Source organism: Pseudorasbora parva, chromosome 20, assembly GCF_024679245.1.
Source record: "Pseudorasbora parva isolate DD20220531a chromosome 20, ASM2467924v1, whole genome shotgun sequence".
Lineage (NCBI taxonomy): Eukaryota > Metazoa > Chordata > Actinopteri > Cypriniformes > Gobionidae > Pseudorasbora > Pseudorasbora parva.
The window spans coordinates 20,261,952-20,280,487 of NC_090191.1; the positions used below are offsets into that span (position 1 = coordinate 20,261,952).

At 43.5% G+C, this 18,536-nt stretch overlaps 1 protein-coding gene across 6 annotated transcripts in view; it reads left to right on the top strand.

Moving 5' to 3' along the window:
• slco1e1 (solute carrier organic anion transporter family, member 1E1) overlaps nucleotides 1–18,425 on the top strand; it is a 32,633-nt gene extending 14,208 nt beyond the window's left edge. For 4 of the 6 annotated variants that reach the window (XM_067428529.1, XM_067428530.1, XM_067428528.1 and 1 more), the window contains 6 exons: nucleotides 3,917–4,112; nucleotides 8,207–8,372; nucleotides 8,501–8,685; nucleotides 14,840–14,904; nucleotides 15,079–15,196; nucleotides 15,368–18,425. In XM_067428529.1, coding sequence (XP_067284630.1) covers nucleotides 3,917–4,112; nucleotides 8,207–8,372; nucleotides 8,501–8,685; nucleotides 14,840–14,904; nucleotides 15,079–15,196; nucleotides 15,368–15,602 — 965 coding nt within the window. In that variant the 3' untranslated portion in view covers nucleotides 15,603–18,425. Of the gene's footprint in view, nucleotides 1–3,916; nucleotides 4,113–8,206; nucleotides 8,373–8,500; nucleotides 8,686–13,766; nucleotides 13,834–14,839; nucleotides 14,905–15,078; nucleotides 15,197–15,367 lie in introns of those variants that run through there. The other 2 variants (XR_010899729.1, XR_010899730.1) reach the window with 2 other exon arrangements.
• Nucleotides 18,426–18,536: the final 111 nt, after the last annotated feature.

The following is an 18,536-nucleotide window of genomic DNA, read 5'->3' on the forward strand; positions in this document are numbered from 1 at the left end:
CCCTTGGGCCCACAGGAGGATCCGATGTGCCAATTTGTCCAACGGACGAGACCTCAGACCCCCCTGGTGATTTATATAGGCCACCACGGACGTGTTGTCTGTTCTGACTAGTACATGGTGGCCCCTGAGGTCGGGCAGGAACTGTTTCAATGCAAGAAACACTGCGAGCATCTCTAGCCGATTTATGTGCCAGTGCCGCTGATGTTCCTGCCATAGACCCTGGGATGAGCGACCACTCATGGTCGCCCCCCAGCCCGTGAGAGAGGCGTCTGTCGTTAGCGTTACGCGACGAACATGAGCCCCCAACACGGGACCCTGAGATAAAAACCCCGGGTTTTTCCACATGACCAGAGCACGTAGGCATCGCCGCGTGACTTTGATCGTGCGGAGCGGATTTCCCCCCGGGGAGAACCCTTTTGTTTTGAGCCACCACTGCAGTGGCCTCATGTACAGTAGGCCAAAAGGTATCACGTTGGACGCTGCTGCCATGAGACCTAACAGTTTCTGGAACCGTTTCACAGTGACGGCTCGGCCTAGCTTCTGTTCTTTGGCGGCTGCCAGGATCGATGCTATGCGTGTTGGCGATAATTGCGCCCGCATAATTACCGAATCCCAGTTCACACCTAGAAAAGTGGTTCTCTGAGCCGGAGAAAGCACACTCTTCTTGGCGTTCAGCCTCAACCCCAGCTTCGACATATGGGCGAGAACAGCATCTCGATGCTGAACCGCCATCTGCTCTGTATTCGCTAGAATCAGCCAGTCGTCGATATAGTTCAGTATGCGGATGCCCTGTAGACGCAGCGGCGCCAGAGCTGCATCCACACACTTGGTGAACGTGCGGGGTGACAGTGCTAGACCGAAGGGAAGTACACGATATTGGTATGCCTCTCCCCCGAAGGCAAACCTCAGGAACTTCCTGTGATGTGGAAGGATGGAGACATGAAAATACGCATCTTTGAGGTCTATGGTGACAAACCAATCCTCCGATCTGACCTGCGCTACAATCTGTCTGAGTGTAAGCATCTTGAATTTGAGCTTGGCCACCGAGCGATTCAATAGCCGCAGATCTAATATCGGGCGTAAGCCCCCATCCTTCTTCGGCACGATGAAGTAACGGCTGTAAAAGCCAGACTCCCTGCTGGGAGGGGGAACCCTCTCTATAGCCCCTTTTTGCAGGAGTGTCTCTACTTCCTGTGCCATTACCAGAGCCTGCTCCGGGCCCACCTCTGTAGGTAGGACACCGCAGAAAGGAGGTGGCCGACTCTTGAATTGAATGGCGTACCCCCTTTCTACTATCTGCAGGACCCAACGAGATATATTTGATAGACGTTTCCATTCGTCTAGAAAATCTACTAAGGGAACCAGCCTCTCAAGGCTGGCCTCTGGTGTATTTTGAGCAACAAATACAGTGCCCTGAAGCGGCGGACCGGCAGGGAACGACTGACTTGACTGCTCGGGGACCCCCCGGAGGGGGTGCGGACCACCCTCGGGTGGCCCGCGGAGACCGACTGCGCCCCGGCATTGCGGCGGGGTTGGCAGCGCGGCCCCCCGAGGGTGCCGTAGGGAAGCGGGTACCGTTAGCAGGGGTAAACACCGCTTCCCTATGGGGGGAACCACCCTCAGCGTCCTGACGCTTCTGGCGTCAGGAACGCTTCGACGAGGCCTTCTTGGCGATCAGGACTGTCCGCAGATCAGCCCTGCCCCTCGAAGGCCTCGCCTGAGAGCGCCGCCCCTCGTCCCCGCGCTGAGGGGGAGCTCGAGCGGCGACGCTCTGTTTTTGTTGTGCCCTGTGAGCGGAGCTCGTACTCGGCTTGGGCTGCCTGATGTCAGCGGCAGCCCCAGGGACCTGGACCCGGAGAGGGAGAAACTGCTTTAGCGCCGCAGCTTGTTTCTTTGACTCCTGGAACCTCTCGGTGACAGTATGTACTGCGTCACCGAAAAGGCCACCAGGAGACAGCGGCGCGTCGAGCAGGAAGCTTTTCTCCCTCTCCTTGATTTCAGTGGGGTTGAGCCATAAATGTCTCTCCGTAGCCACCAATGCTGCCATAGAGCGGCCAACACATCTGGCCGTCTCTTTGGTGGCCCGGAGAGTTAGATCAGCTGCTGTTCTTAGCTCATTTATGACATCACCCCCCACTTCATCACGTCCATCTAAGTCCCTGAGCAGGTCAGCCTGATAAGCCTGCATTATAGCCATGGTATGCAGGCATGCAGCAGCCTGACCTGCCGCCGAGTACGCTTTGCCCACCATTGCCGACGTTGTTTTTAATGGTCTGGTGGGCAAAGTCGGGGCCTTTAGGGACGATGCCGAGGAAGGCGAGAGATGGCTCTTCTACCTTTGGCATCGCCCCATAACCGTAGTGCTTCAGCCCCATGATGTTGCTGTAGACCGAAGTCTGAGGGCTGAACACACGGTATGATGCCGGTCTCCTCCATGATGTTGCCACCTCGGTGTGCAAATCATGGAAGAATGGCAGGCCCCGCCGCTGAGGTTCTGAAGCGCGAGCGGGCAGGAATCTTTCATCTAATTTACTAGATCTTTTCCTTCCTGCCTCAGATCTCTCTACGGGCCAGTCAATATTTAATCTGGCCACGGCTCGCGTTAGAACCTCAACGAGCTCCTCACTCGCAGGGGACTGAAGTGGCGAATCTTCAGTCGCGATGCTCTCAACGTCCACCTCCTCGGAGCTGGATAGTTGGAGCACCGGCGGCTCTCTCGGGGGGGAAGAAACCGCAATGCGTGCTTCCAAGCCCCGAGAAGAACCGCTGGATGGAGCAGGTGAGGGCAGAGATAAGGCAGCGCCCGTCTCAAACCCCTCTGCAACATCCAATTGTGAACCCCACGACTGCAGCCTCCGCTCTGCCTCGGCAGCAGCGGGACCAGAGCCGCGGGGAACACGAGCCGAGGCACCCTCCTCGAAGAGTGCCCGGCGGGAGCGCAGCGTTCTCAGTGGCATACGCTCACAGTGCTCGCAAGCAGCCCCCTCGAGGGCTGCCTGGGCATGCTGCGCTCCCAAGCAGGCAACACAAAGAGAGTGTGTATCCCCACTCGTGATGTAGCGTGGGCAGGGATGTACACACCTCTTGAACTGACTGCTTTCACTCGCCATTTCTCTATCTATTTATTTTCTCTTTTTTGTAAATATAAGGAATATTTAACAAAGGGTGGAAAAACTCTTTCAATAGACAGACAAAAACACCAAATAGACAGACAGGTTCACACAGATCGCTTGCTGAAGGCTCAGAAGCTAGTTCCTGTTTGTTTTCACGGACGTTTTATAGCTTCCGGTCGATGACGTCATCACGCCGACGATCGATCTTTTTTCCGATGGAATGGTTCTACAGGCGCTTCACGACGCATTAACGCAGAGGTGTTCTCACAGCGTTTCGACGCAGCTCGAGTTCCCCGAAAGGGAACTAGAATTACTTCTTGTTGTCTTTACAATATGGTTGAAGTATACTGTCCAATTGACAAACATTTATTGCCATTTCTTATGAAAATTGTATGTCATGTGTTTAAATATGTGTTATTACTCATTTGTAGTAAACTTACATGCAAATATATTAACTTTAAACATACACTAATATTGAATAACGCACTACAGTAAAAATCTAGTTTAAATCCACTTAGTATGTTAGTCAACACATCAAAATTAGATTACTTCTTTAAAGCATGACAAAAGTTTATCAAAACATGATTTAACATGAATGTTGATGTAAAACTTTAACTATTTTATCGACTTCCATTAACTTTTGTTAGTGACAAATGGCCATATGTCATATTCAATTACAGTATTTTGGGGCAAATTCATCAGTCACACCGAAGCCAAGAAACCCAAGTATACAACTTATCCCACACAGAGAAGCATATCAGGCTTGAAATTAATTGAAACTAAAGACCTGTCATGTCCCACAGGTGTCCTAATCCTGCCTGTGGTTGCCGTGGGAATATTCCTGGGCGGTTTGTTAATGAAAAGATACAAGTTGAGCGTTGTGGCAGGGGCTCAGCTCTCCTTCATCACCTCCTTCTCTGCATTCCTTCTCCTCTTTCTACATTTTGGCACAAAGTGTGACAATTTGCCTGTGGCAGGGCTCACTGTGTCCTACAATGGGTAAAATGTTTGTATAACTGTAAATCAGTGGTTCTCAAAATGTGGGATATATTGTAAAAGGACTACACTAATTCTCAAATCTTATTCACTTTCTCACATTCAAATATGCTGTTTGACAATAGGGGAAAACCAATTAGGTTTTATGCAGTTTCTCATTCTCCTTATTGTACAAAGAAATATATTGTTACATGCAATGTTCTTCATACAAAATTATTATGCGGCTTCAGAGAATTTAGAAAATAAAACACAAGTTGTATGGACCAGATTTATTATATTTCTTTGCAATTAAGATACAATCACTACCATATACAGCTTATCCAATGTATTCCACAAATGGGGAAAATGGACATCAGGGAAATAGCAATAAATATACAGATACAGTTGTGCTCAAAATTATTGTCTTCTGGTAAATATAATTAAAGGTGGCTGTAAAATTAAATCTGCATTGTTAATCCTTTTAATCTTTCATTAAAATAAAAAAATGCTAAAATATAACCTTTAATTGAAGTAAAATTGAAAGTGCCATGCCCGCACAGTGATCAGACATTGCCACACCCACTCGTTCCCCATCACCGGCATTCTATTCACCTGTGCACCATCACCAGAAACACTACTTAAACACTCCTCACCCTCACACTCACCGTCTGGTCTTGCCCGTGACTACCTGTCCTTCATAGAAGCCCTCAACTGAAACCTTCATCGTCTTCATCATCTTCGTTTCCTTCGTCATCCTTGTCTTCACCATCATCATCGTCTTCACCTCCATCGTCCTTCGTCTGAGTGTCACCACCCATCTAAGTATCACCTGTGTCCTTTGTTATTAAACTTTGCACTTGCACTAATCCATCTGTGTCCTCGTCTGTGTCTGACAGAAGACCAGACCAAATGCAGAGCTCTTCAGACACAGACGGGGACAGCACCGCAGACCACTTCACCACACTGGTTCACGCTGTACGGTCCTCACTGGTTCATGACATTCCCTCCACCGCTACCCATGCTAGCGTTTCATCACCTTCAACACCGGCACCGCTACTTCGTCGACTGCCTGCGTAAGTCCCATGGCCCGACCAGTTACCTACAGCGGCACGGCGGAGGATTGCAGCGGGTTTTTCTTGCAATGTTCCCTGTATATGGAAGCGAATTCCTATCTGTTCCACAGCAAGAGCCAGGTGCCAGGTGGCGTTTATCATCTCATTACTCTCAGGCCGAGCCCTTCATTGGGCACAGTCACTATGGGAAGCGGATGCCCCCGTCATCGGCGCAACTACCGCCTTCTGCACTCATCTAAAAGAGGTATTTGGTCAACAAACTGAATTTTCTGTCCATGATCAACTGTTTTCTATTCGCCAAGGCAAATGAGAGACAGCGAGTTCCTATGCATTGCGTTTCCGCACGTTGGCCTGTATGAGCGGATGGAATGAATCAGCCTTCGTCACCGCCTTTCGCCACGGCCTCCACGCTGATGTCAAGCAACTTACTGTAGTCTACGAGGATGCCATGGTCTTGGAGGTCCTCAGCCAGGAAACTATCCGCCTGTCTCAACGGTTCTCTGCCTGTGGCCTCTCCTCACCCGCTGCCGATCCTCCGCCCGCTCAAACAGCTGTCGCACCTCCAGCACCTGAACCCATGCAGATCGACTCATACCATCTCACCACCACCGAACGCCAACGCAGGATATCACAACATCTGTGCCTGTATTGTGGGGGAGATGGACATGGCATCACCTCCTGCCCCGTGCGACCTTCTTTAACGGCAAACCGTACCAAGATGCCTGTATTCGTTTGTAATTCTCACTCATCTGTTGCAGCACAAGCCCTCATCGACTCCGGGTCGGCAGGAAACTTCATCAGTCAGCAAACCCTCGAAAAGTTAACCGTCCAACGTCAATGTTGTCCCGTCGACCTCAGAATCACCACCATTTCTCCCCCACACTTTGGTCATCTGCGTGAGGAAACCATCACGTTCATGGTGCTGGAGGAGTCAACTGTGGACATCATCCTGGGATGCCCCTGGCTTATCTTACACCAGCCACATATCCACTGGTCCACCGGAGAGATCCTGCAATGGGGTGAGAACTGCTTTGATCGTTGTATTCATCGTCCTCGCCGAAAAGGTCCATCATCATCGTCAGTTCCTTCATCATTACCAGTCCAGTCCACCTCAGTAGAGAGTCCTGAAACTCAAGTCAATTTGGCCATTCCCCCAGCTTACCAAGCATTCCAGGATGAAACAAGATTAAACAAGTTTGTCATCGTCTATATCTATCTATCTATCTATCTATCTATCTATCTATCTATCTATCTATCTATCTATCTATCTATCTATCTATCTCATCTATTCTAGTGACCTGAGGGAGCATGAAGAGCATATCTGTCAAGTCCTGCAAAAGCTCCAAGACCATCCCTTTAATCTCAAGCTCAAGAAGTGTGAGTTTCATGTCTCCACTGTCCAGTTTCTTGGGTACATCATAGACAACAATGGAGTCAAGATGGACCAGAGGAAGGTGGACACCATCACCCATTGGCCTCAGCCCACCACCATCAAGGAGCTGCAGTGCTTCCTGGGATTTGCCAACTGGCGGAGCAGAACTATGACATCGGCAACCGGGAGCTCCTGGCGATCAAGCTCGCCTTGGAGGAATGGATACACTGGCTGAAGGGAGCAGAACATCCATTTGAATTCATCACCAACCATCGTAACCTTGAATACCTTCGAGACGCCTGAGAATGGCTGAATGGCATCGTCTCCTTTGTCATCCTCGTCTTCACCATCATCATCGTCTTCACCTCAGTCGTCCTTCGTCTGAGTGTCACCATCCATCTAAGTATCACCTGTGTCCGTTACCTCTGTTATTAAACTTTGCACTTGCACTAATCCATCTATGTCCTTGTCTATGTCTGACAGAAAGTGGGTTGAAATTCACATATGAAATAAATATTTTACTCCAAAACATGTTGGCCACAATTAATGGAACCCCTTAATTTTTATTTTTTAAAATAGTTGAGTTGTGTGGTCAGAAAACCTACAAAAAATTAAATAAATAAAACAAACCCTACACAACCACATGTTGTTTGGGAGGGTTTCAAGAAACAATCCTTCTCGCTCATCCAAAAACAAACTCCAGCATATTCAGTTAATAAATTAATTAATGTATTTATTTTTGCTGGAATTCCCAGACATCTTTTTCAGATACATGGTATTATGGATTCTAGAAAATACCAGCAGATTAAAACAAAAACAAAAAAGAAATATAAACCTGATGGCTTCTCCTAGAAATCGAATAATGGGCCATGGTTGAATCTTCCATCAGAACAATGATCAAAATCAACACAAAAATGTGTCACTGAGCACTAAATGAAGCCTCTGCTATGACAATCCCTGTCTCCTAACCTGAACCCTATAGAAAAAGAGTGGGATGAATGGAAGAGAAGAAGTACCAACATGGAGCTGGAGAGATTCTGTATGAAGGAAAGGTCTCTGGAGAACAACTAACAAGAAATCAGAAATCTCTGCTCTCTTGTAAGGTGTTCTCGAAACTCATCAGGCATTATAGAAGAAAACTCAGAGCTGTTATCTTTGCAAAAAGAGGATGCAAAAAGTATTCAATTAAAGGGTGCAAAGAATAAAGGCCGATGTGTTTTGGAGAAAAGCATTCATTTCATAATGTGATTTACCCCCCACTTTCACTTTCTTTTACTTAGGGGGTTAGATTTTTGTAATATGTTCAATGAAAGATCAAAATGTATAAACAATGGAGATTTATTTTTACAGCAATCTTTGATTATTTTTAAGGGGTGCCAATAATTCTAACCACAACTGAATACACAACTGAAACATACAGAAATAGAACATTTGAGTATGTTTTCTCTACTCTTTTATGGATACTGTGAATTCTGACATACAGTATTTACTTATTTTGTCACATACTGTTTTTCTCCTGCTATATAGTAGGGAAGTATACGATTTTGATTTCAGCCAATGGATTGAGAACACAATTTAGAACCACTGTTATAAGACAACATTGGCTCATGGTCAGAATATGGCCATTGTGTTTCAAACTGGAAACAAACACACATCTTAAAATTCCTCCTCAGGACTCCTGATACATCTTATGATGAGCGCTCACTCATGTCTCAGTGTAACCAGGACTGTTCGTGCTCTACGTCTGAATGGGATCCTGTGTGCTCTGACAATGGCATTACATATGTGTCACCCTGTTTGGCAGGATGCTCCACCTCCACTGGACAAGGAAAACATACGGTACATATCTAAAAAATGTATTTTTGTTTTCTTCCTAAAACTCTTTTCTAAATTCAAGGCACCTAAGTATTGTAAGCCTTCTTTTACATACTATAATATATTTTCTTCTCATTTACATTTTATCACAGGTTTTCCACAACTGCAGCTGTGTCTTAACCCCCTCACCAGTAGAGGGCAGCAGATCTGTGTCTCTGGGCCAGTGTCCTCGTGGGCCAGTATGTACCCGGAGTTTCACCTCCTACATGGCTGTATCTGTCCTTAGCTCCTTCATTAGTTCTCTTGGCACTACTCCTGGATACATGATCACTATACGGTCAGTTACCACCAGAATATAATTTAGTTTTTGGTCATTGGCAAGGCAAGAATGTGGGAGTGAGATTTGCTCAGGCAAGCACTCGCATATTCTTCAGAAAATAGTATTACAGTTATTTTTTTTTAATCAATGCTAGGGGAAATGTCTCATCATTTTCTCAAATCTCTTCACACAGTGAGCACAACAGCAGTTTATGTGGGCTAAACTATGGATCATTTATCATTGCTTTGTTACTGAATACTTATTTCAGCTTACATTAATTAATTTCTCACTTTCTCCATGCAAAAAGTTATGTATTTTTAGAAGAATTACAATCTTACATGTTCTTTACATACTCAAAACCTAACATAATGCAAATATTAATAAGAAAGCAATTGGCTACATTTCTACAGTAATACCATATTGAAATACTGACAACTATCAAAACAATTAGATGAAGCTGGACACTTATACAGGTGTTAGTCTTTCAATTGTATCACCATCTATACAAAAGTGGGCAAAACTTATGGGGAACATATATTCATTATTAACTATGATTTAAATTAAGGGTTTTTGTTGTTCTAGTGCATTTTGAACAAGAAAATTAACTACTGTGCAATGCTGAAATTTTATTTTTATTATTGAGAAATGTGTCCTAGTTATTGTAAAAATATTAATATTAAACATATATAAATAGGCTTGGTTCCCTTTCAGTCAGTCACTTTTGAGGTTTCCCTTGTGTGCTTCAGCACATTAAAGAAAGCTTATTTCCCTAAAAAAGCATGCTTTTAGGGAAAAGCTCTGGCAAACCGCAAGCTGTAGAGCTTCTGGAGGAGCACGCTGGTCCTTCTCATGGAGGACCGTTCATTTTATTAGGGGGTTTGCTGGACGATCAGATGTCGATCACTGAGGATTTTGCCAGAAACCGGTCCGGTGCCTCTTAATTCTGATGTTTGGATGGCCATGGGGTACATGCAGATCCCCCTGGTGTAGCACGCTGTTATAATGCAATTCTGTCCAAAAAGCAATGCCACCTGGAGGGGTAATCCGTGTCTCCCATCCAAGGCCTGTACGTTCTCATCCATTCTTAAAGGCAAGGCTTTTCGCTGGACAGCCTGCCTCCACCCTGTACACCATGGCTGTCTAGCAGATTTGTTTAGGCCAAGGCACTTAAGGAGTTGCACAAGTGTAGTACTGATTCAGGTCTAATGCAGGAGCTGCCCACAGTGACAGGCTGCACAGAAGCAGACAGAGGTGAACAGAGACATCCTGCCCCACTGGCCAGTTGGTGCTTCCACCCTGCTGCCATCTGTTACACTATGCCTTGCCACCCTCATACCCCTTTTCGATTGCCAGTGGGCAGCAGCATGCGCTTCGAGGACACGAGGCCTCCTCATGCATCCACTTGCCCAACAGTGGAACCAGGTGTGTGTTGCACTGCACACTCAGACCCCACTTTGGGATATTACGCCTTCTGAGTCAGGTCCCTGTGTTCCACCTTGCTGCCCCACTGCGGATACATCTGTTGTCCCTCTGGTCTTGCTTGTATGGTCTCTGGGGGCCTGTCTAGTGCATTCGGACCATCAGATTCGGCTATGTTATCATTTTGCCCGGCATTCCCCAGAGTTCCGAGGTAATTGGTTCACCTCTGTGCTGAATGAGGGTGCTCATGTCTCAAACTATATTCTAAAAAATGTATCTGCAAGGTATTTTATACAATTTTGCTTTTATGGATATTTTGATTTATTGATTCTAAAACACAAAAAGGAAAGGGTAATGGACTTTATTTATGTAGAGCTTTCAAAAGACCATCCAAAGTGCTTTACATTTTCGCCTCACATTCACCTATTCATACACCGACAGCGATTTCAGCCATGTAAGGCACCATCCAGCCCGTCGGGAGCAGCTAGGATTAGGTCTCTTGCTCATGAACACCTTGACACTTGGTCAGGTGGAACCGGGTATTGAATCACCAACTTTCTGGTTTGTAGACAACCTGCACTGAGCCACTGCCACCCCCATATATTGGGTGATTTTCAGCAATCTAATGTGTAAGGCACTGATGGCATTTATAGTTCATACGTATGTACCTTTGACAGTGTTAAACATTGTGTCAAGTAGATGGGAATATGCATGGAAATCATATGCTGATGAGGTTATGCATAGTAAAACAAAGTATTGTAAGCTCCATAAATGGTGATTTCGGGGAGGAGACAGAGTTGAGATGCACGCACGCACAACCTTCTGCTGACTGGAATTCATAAATGGATTTTTGCACAGGTTCCAGCGTACACATGGTGGTAGACCAGCCAGTGGTAGACACCATCACTTGAGCAAGAAAGCCCTATACTAAGCTTGCTTATGCTTTGAGGTAGAACCTGTGTTCTTCTTACCGGGAAGACCCCGGGAGATGCCCAATCAGAATGGTGATTTCCTGTCTGTAGAAAGGGTTGGAGCAAAGGCTGTCTCCCACCACCCCACTCATGATGCAGTTGATTTTAAATCCGTAGATATCTACGATGATCCCATATGTGTATTCTTCTACGGTACAGCTTCCCTGTCGGTGAGCCCATGTTTTTCACTTGGCAGACGCTCTGCCGTCCATCCCGGTGTTAACTTCCCCCTAATTTGTTGCCACAATTGTCACACATCACGATGCAGTTGATGGTAAATCTGTGGGAAAGCATGACCTGATTATCAGGTTCCTGAGGGGTGCGAGAAAGCTAAATCCTCCTCGCTCTCACCCCGTACCTAGAGGATCTCTCGTTGGTGCTTACAGCTTTACAGAGCAATATCATCCAACTGCGGCCACAAATGGGCGTTATCGTGCTGGTGGGGGGTTACCGTTTTCACAGACTGGAACTTCATCTTCTTCTTCTTCTTCTTCTTCTTCTTCTTCTTCTTCTTCTTCGCCTCTTCTGCTGAACTGCTGGCTGTTAACATCTGGATTATTATACTCAACATTCGCTAGTTAGTTTTTTTCAAACAGAAGCTTCAAAATAAGATCTATCATCTTACACCATGACATTATGACTTTGCATAAACATACACGGCACTTTCTAAAGCCAAGTGGTGTGTTATCTGTACGCATTTTGAGCGTGTATGTCTACGCTGTGTGATTCCGCGTGAATGTCTACGCCTAAACAAACCATCATCCCCGCTTGTTGTTCCGCGTATATGTCTACACCTAAAACAAAACCATTATGTGTGTGTGTGTTCACAATATAAATGGATTTATAAACGTACTAAATTATGTTTTTTTGAAAATGCAGAATGTTTCTTGTGATGGGTAGGTTTAGAGATCAGGGTTGGGTGTAGGCAATCGTTATTGTGATTGACATGGCCAATGAAATGTTAAATTGGTTGCAGGGCATTTCCGCTGAACTGGTTTGGGGAAAAAATCATGCATATGGAAGGGGATAATAACATCATACCCAGTGAGAAAATTATTGCGATTGGTTCGATGAGACGTTACCAGGAACGCCCAATAGGCGTTCTTGTTCCATGAGAGGAACGCCCAAGCCACAGCTGGACCCTTCTCTTACAGAGAGCCCCTTAAGGAACAATGCAGTCAACTGAGCTAAACATTTTGTCAATAAAGGCAGTACTCCTGACTGCACTGGCTTCCATTAAGAGGCTAGAGGACCTGCAAGCATTTTTGTTTGATTAATTGTGCCTGGAATTCGGGCCGGATATGAACCCAAGCTTTCCACCACTCCTTCCAAGGACCAGGTGGTGAACTTGCAAGTGGTTCCCCGAAGGAAGCAGATCCAGCCCTCACTTTCCTCTGTCCCGTTCATGTTTTGCGCCTTTTCATGGACCGGGCACAGAGCTTCAGGACCTCAGACCAGCTCTTTGTCTGTTATGGAGACCAGTAGAAGGGAAAGGCTGTATCCAAGCAGAGACTGGCCCACCGGAAAGTGGATGCCATCATCTTGGGATACCAAGTTTGCAACTTGGTGAGCTGTTCTCCCTTGGGTGGAGAGCTCACTTTACCAGAAGTGTTGCTTCTTCCTGGGCATTGGCGCTGGTAGATAAATAAATAGAGAGCTGGGAGACACCCAAGATTCTATAGCCTCACTGTAGAGCTGGTATCCTCTCGTGTACTCACTTCAAGTAGCCAGTAACACTGGATACCTGCTTAGTGTCTCGCTTGCTGCGCCATTCCCCTCCTAAGGACCGTATATGTGTGCTATACTGCTCTTAGGTGAGTTCCCCAGCTGGCGAACCCTGTTTGAGTATAGTAAGCCCAGTGGTTGAGCCCTGTGCCAGGCTAGGTGTCCATATGCTGTGATCCCTACAGTTAATCTGAAATGTGTATTCTTCCATGGTCCATGTCTTTCCTTTGGCAGAGTCCGCTCTGCCGTCCCTGTCAGTGTTGACTTTCCCCTAATTAGGTCAAAGCTACCCCAGTGCCCATCTTTATGTAGCATATTTGCCAATCCAAATGTGTAACTTCCATATGGGCAAGATGTGTCTTCCGTATTGTCCTTTTTCCAGCTGAAATAGGCATGGTATTCTAGTGTTATCAAATATTCTTACTGTATGGGACATATGTAAATGAGACATTTCACAGACAGGGCTTAGATTAAGCCATGATTTGGCCTTAGTTTAATTATGCCATCTAAGTATCTTACGCAGATATTAAAGGGAGTGTTTGAAAGGACCGATCTGCTGTTATCGGTCCATTTGTTTATCCAGGTAAGGACTTCCTGAACCTTTTTTTGGACAGTCTTGGAAATGTTTTGCTCCCATTAGAAAAAGAAAGCAGTATGTATTTTGAATATACCTTCCTAATATTGTTTAGTTTAGTTTTACTTGTCAAAACAGCCCTGACTTGTCAATGCATGGACAGCACTAGACCTCTGAAGCAGGTATCTGGCACCAAGATGTTAGCAGCAGATTATTTAAGTCCTATAAGTTGCAAGGTAGGGCCTCCATGGATCGGACTTCTTTGTTCAGCACATTCCACAGATACTTAATTGGATTGAGATCTGGGAAATTTGGAGGCCAAGTCAACACCTCAAACTCGTTGATGTGCTTCTCAAACTATTCCTGTACCAATTTGTTTTATTATTTGTTTTATTATTTTTTTGTGGCAGGGCACACTATCCTGCCAAAAGAGGCCACAGCCACCTGGCAATACCATTTCAATGGAATTACACACATGTAAGTGTACATGGTCTGCAACAATGCTTAGATCGATAGTATATGTTAAAGTTACATCCACATGGATGGCAGGACCCAAGCCATCCAAGGTTTCGCAGCTTCACACTGCCTCCACCATTGCCTTCTTCCCATCCTGCTGCCATGTGTTCCCCAGGTAAGCTAAGCAACATGCACCTGGCCATCCCCATGATCCACGTTCCAAATCCATATGCTTGCCCATTTTCCTGCATCTTATACATCAGCTTTGAAGACAAAATATTCACTTGATATGTTGACATGTTGACTCAATAACATTCATTATCTCTTCATCACAGCACCTGTTGGTGAGTGGTATACATTAGGCTGCAAGTGCACATTTTGTCCTCAAAATTGAGGTGTTCAAGGAGGAACAATAGGCAAGCATGTGGATTTCAGCGAGTTTGACAAGGGCTAAATTGTGATGGCTAGATGTCTGGGTCAGAGTATCTCCCAAATTGCAGCTCTTGTGGGGTGTTCCTGGTCTGCAATGGTCATTATCTATTAAAAGTGGTCAAAGGAAGGAACAGGGGTGAACCGACGGCAGGGTCATGGGTGGCCAAGGGTCATTGATGCACGTGGGGAGCATTGAGCAACATGGGGTCTAATCAAACAGACAAGCTACTGTAGCTCAAATTGCTCAAGAAATGAATGCTGGTTCTGATAGAAAGGTGTCAGAATACAAAGTGCATCAAAGTTTGTTGTTTATGTGGTAGCATAGCCGCAGACCAGAGAGGGTGCCCATGCTGACCCCTGTCCACCGCTGAAATCCCCAACATTGGGCAGGGGTCAACAGAGGTCTAGTGGATTGCTTCGACAGTTCAGGGCTGTTTTGGCAGCAAAAGGCGGACTAACACAATAATAGGAAAGTCATAATATTATGCCTGACCTGTGTATATGTTTCTGTGTATTATTTTTATTTGAAGTATTCCTGACTTACAATTCCATCTCTGTATGTCATGTATTTACCTTTTATAATATGTGTTTTTAGATGCATTGCACCTGAGCTGAAGTCACTGGCATTGGGTATTCAAACTCTTGTGATGCGAACTCTAGGTACAATTAATGTTCAGATTATGGTTATAAAGTGTTACTTTAGCTACTAAGGCGAGCTATAAATGTCTAACTATAAAAAAAGCAGTAAGGCAATATTGTACTATTATAATATTTTACATTTTGTGCCTATTATGTTTTCTGTAAACTGCAATAATGTCTAATATCTTTCTGGAGGTGGTATTCCTGCGCCAGTATATTTTGGAGCTCTCATTGACTCAACATGCTTAAAATGGGGAATGACGAGGTGCGGGGGGCGAGGAGCCTGCCGGATGTATGACTCAGATATGTACAGGTGTGTATTTGTAATTATATGCCATTATAAAATATGGGACAAAGCATCTGATACTTAAGTCTTTAAATGCCCATATAAATATAGGCCCTATTGTATATTTACTAAATTCCTAAAGCTCACTTTTGAAAAACCTTGGATGTCTTTACAAAAACCTTGGTGTTCTGTTTTCAGAGTGATCTTCTTGAGCCTGACTACATGTTTAAGTGGATGCTCCTATTTCTTCATCATTGCTGTCATTGTGCTGCTGCGGAAGCAGTATAGTAAAGAAGAGGTCAAAGCATTACAGCAAACAGCCAGCAAGCAACATGAAATTGAACTTCAGGTTCCAGAGATGCACCACCCTGATGGATCTAAAACTGATACCAGAGAAAAAACAGAAACAACCAATAGTCAAGGCTTGCAATGAGCACCACAACATCATTATGGAACTATTTCAGGGAAACCAGGAGACATTTTTGAGACAGAAATGGGTGGAGAACCACTAATACATTTAGGGACCAGAACTGCAGGCCACGCCATTGTCACTTTTCATAACACTTATGCTCTTCTATTGTACTATCGGTTTTAGGATCCAGAGTTGTTTGTTTTTTTATGGTACAGTTATAAGCTAAAAGTGATTTTCAATCAGTTTTACCAAAAATCTGCCAATCTGCCATTGGTCTGAAAAAAGTTGCCCCGCATCATGCGAGTATAGCCATTGTTGCCCAGCTACTCAAACAAACAGAGCAATGCTTTGAACATTACTACATACTGGTTGATTAAATGTTTTAAGGCAAATCAACCTATAACATTTACATTCACCCAAGAAAGAATAAAAAAGCTGATTAGTTTGTTTTAATAAAAATCAAGAAGCTCTTATATTTAAATGTATTTCAGTTTTAAACAAGAATTCCTTCCTGGAGTCTTTCATTTGTGGAATACAAACACAATATTGCCAAATGTTTTAGGATGCCTGCCTTTACATGCTCATTGACTTTAATTACATACCATTCTTAATCCATAAGGTTTAATATAGAGTTGGCCCAACCTTTGCAGCTATAGTAGAGTAGTAGTGCTTTAGAGTTCTGTTGCAGCATGATTTACAACACTGCATCCGACTCTTTGCATTGCACTTGGTGATGTAAGGCTTGGATGCAGCTGCTTGGCCATGGAAACCTATTCCATGAAGCTCTCTATGCACTGTTCTTGAGCTAATTTAAGTTGAGTTTGGAGGCCTGTAGCTATATCTGCAGAAAATTTGCTCTGTGATTTTATGTGGCTGTTGTTCCTGAGTTGCTGTTGTTCCCAGTTGCTTCCACTTTCATTTGAGACCACTAACAGTTTACCGTGGGATATTTAGTAGTGAATACATTTCACAAATGGACTTATTGCACTGCTGGAAACCTATTACGGTACCACGCTTGAATTCACTTAATCTTGAAAGCGACCCGTTCTTTCCCAAATGTTTGTAGAAGCGTCTGCATGCGTAGATGCTTGATTTTATACACCTGCTGCCATTGAAGAGATTTGAACAACTGTATTCAATGATTTGGAAGGGTGCCCCAATACATTTAGCAATATAGTGTATTGTTCATATAATGAAATATAATTGTAATGTAAATGTAAAATGTTAATTTCACATGTTATTGCATGTGCAGAACTAGGATTGGGGAACACTGCCTTCCTGTTCCAATAAAGAATGAAGATTTTTACTTATTTTCCTTTGCTGGAGTTGTCAACCATAGACCTCAAAGTTATGTTGTCAATTAGTAAATGATGAAATGACCAAAGAGTACCAACAAATTACTAACTGGTACATTGTGTTTTAGGACACCAAATTGCACACACAGTATCCTGGGTTTGCCAGTAGCTGACAAACTATTGAAGCGTTGCAAATCTGTTGCAACCTGCAATTATTTGTAAGAAAGTGATTTTTATCATTTAGTATGTATTAACTGCAGGTTTACTATTTTGTAAGACAGAGAAGGCAAATGTGAACTGCCAAAATATACATAATGCACCAAGAAAGAGCAGATTTGTGTTGTTTGGTTTTTAATGCTGTTAATGGTATCTGTTTTAAATGTATGGTGATTAGTACATTTTGCCATATAAATACTCATAAAAAGACAAGAACAACTTTAAAGTCATACTTAGGGTACATTTATGCAGCAATGATGTACTAAAAATGGAAAAATGGAAACGCCCTGTTCACAATGGATTTGCAAAAACGACAAAAAAAATTGGTATTATGCTTGCAAGTCAGTAGTTGGCGATGTTACTTTGTAAAGAAATGCTACGTACCTATAGACAGAACACTTATTAAACATGACATCACTGTTTTCACAAAGTTGCATTTTTGTTATTTACATGGAGAAAATAATGGTATAATTTTTTTAAAAACTTGCACTTTTAACCCTGTTTTTCAAAGTTGTATTTCTCAGACCTTCAAAATGCAATTTTTTGTGTAAATGAATCGCCAAAATGCATAAAACATTAAATAGCCCCTAACTTGTTTTACATTGGTAGTCACATCCAGAATGACAGCTCATTATCATATTTCCAGAATTAATCATGTTATGATGCCATCCTGTAGCCTAGAAATCTAGACGCACCCTATCTATTTTGCTGCAAATGTAGTCTAGCAACTCTAGGGCTGGGCACCGGCGGACAACGGCGATACTTTTATGGTATCAAAATAAAAACTTAGATACTATGAGTGCCAAATTTTGTTTTTGTTGGTTTAACTTAAAAAAGTAAGTAACCTGGTTGCCTTAAAAGTTTGAGTTTATCGAAATTAAAAATTTGAGTTAATACAATGAAAGAAATTTGTTTAATAAATAGAAACTCAAAATGTTGTATCTGAATCACATAAAAAAATTGATAAATCATGAAAATAGCACAATTTGGCATGTTTCACTGCATCATCAGAAATAAAACACACACAATTACCCAATATGCTTACAAAATCTTTTAATAATATTTTAATAAAGGTTGTCGAATCTCTAAAAATGTTCATTGTATTAACTCAAAAAAAAATGTATTTCAATGAACTCAAAATTTTAAGGCAACCAGGTAACTTTTTTTCTAAATATTTTTTTACAGTGCTGACATTGCATCCTAACAGTAACTCAGCATAAATGTATACAAGATACATTTAGTACATTGTTATCACTTAGTATAACGCATGTAAAGTGTCTCAGAAGTACAATTCGATGCATCTCAAAAGCATATTTTTACATCACAAATAATTTAGTAATTTAGTCCATTTCATCAATTTCAGTTTGTTTGTTCTACAGTAGGTTTAAAGGAACACTTAGTGCAAGTTAATGATTAATAAAACTGTCTAATGGCTTGTAGGTGA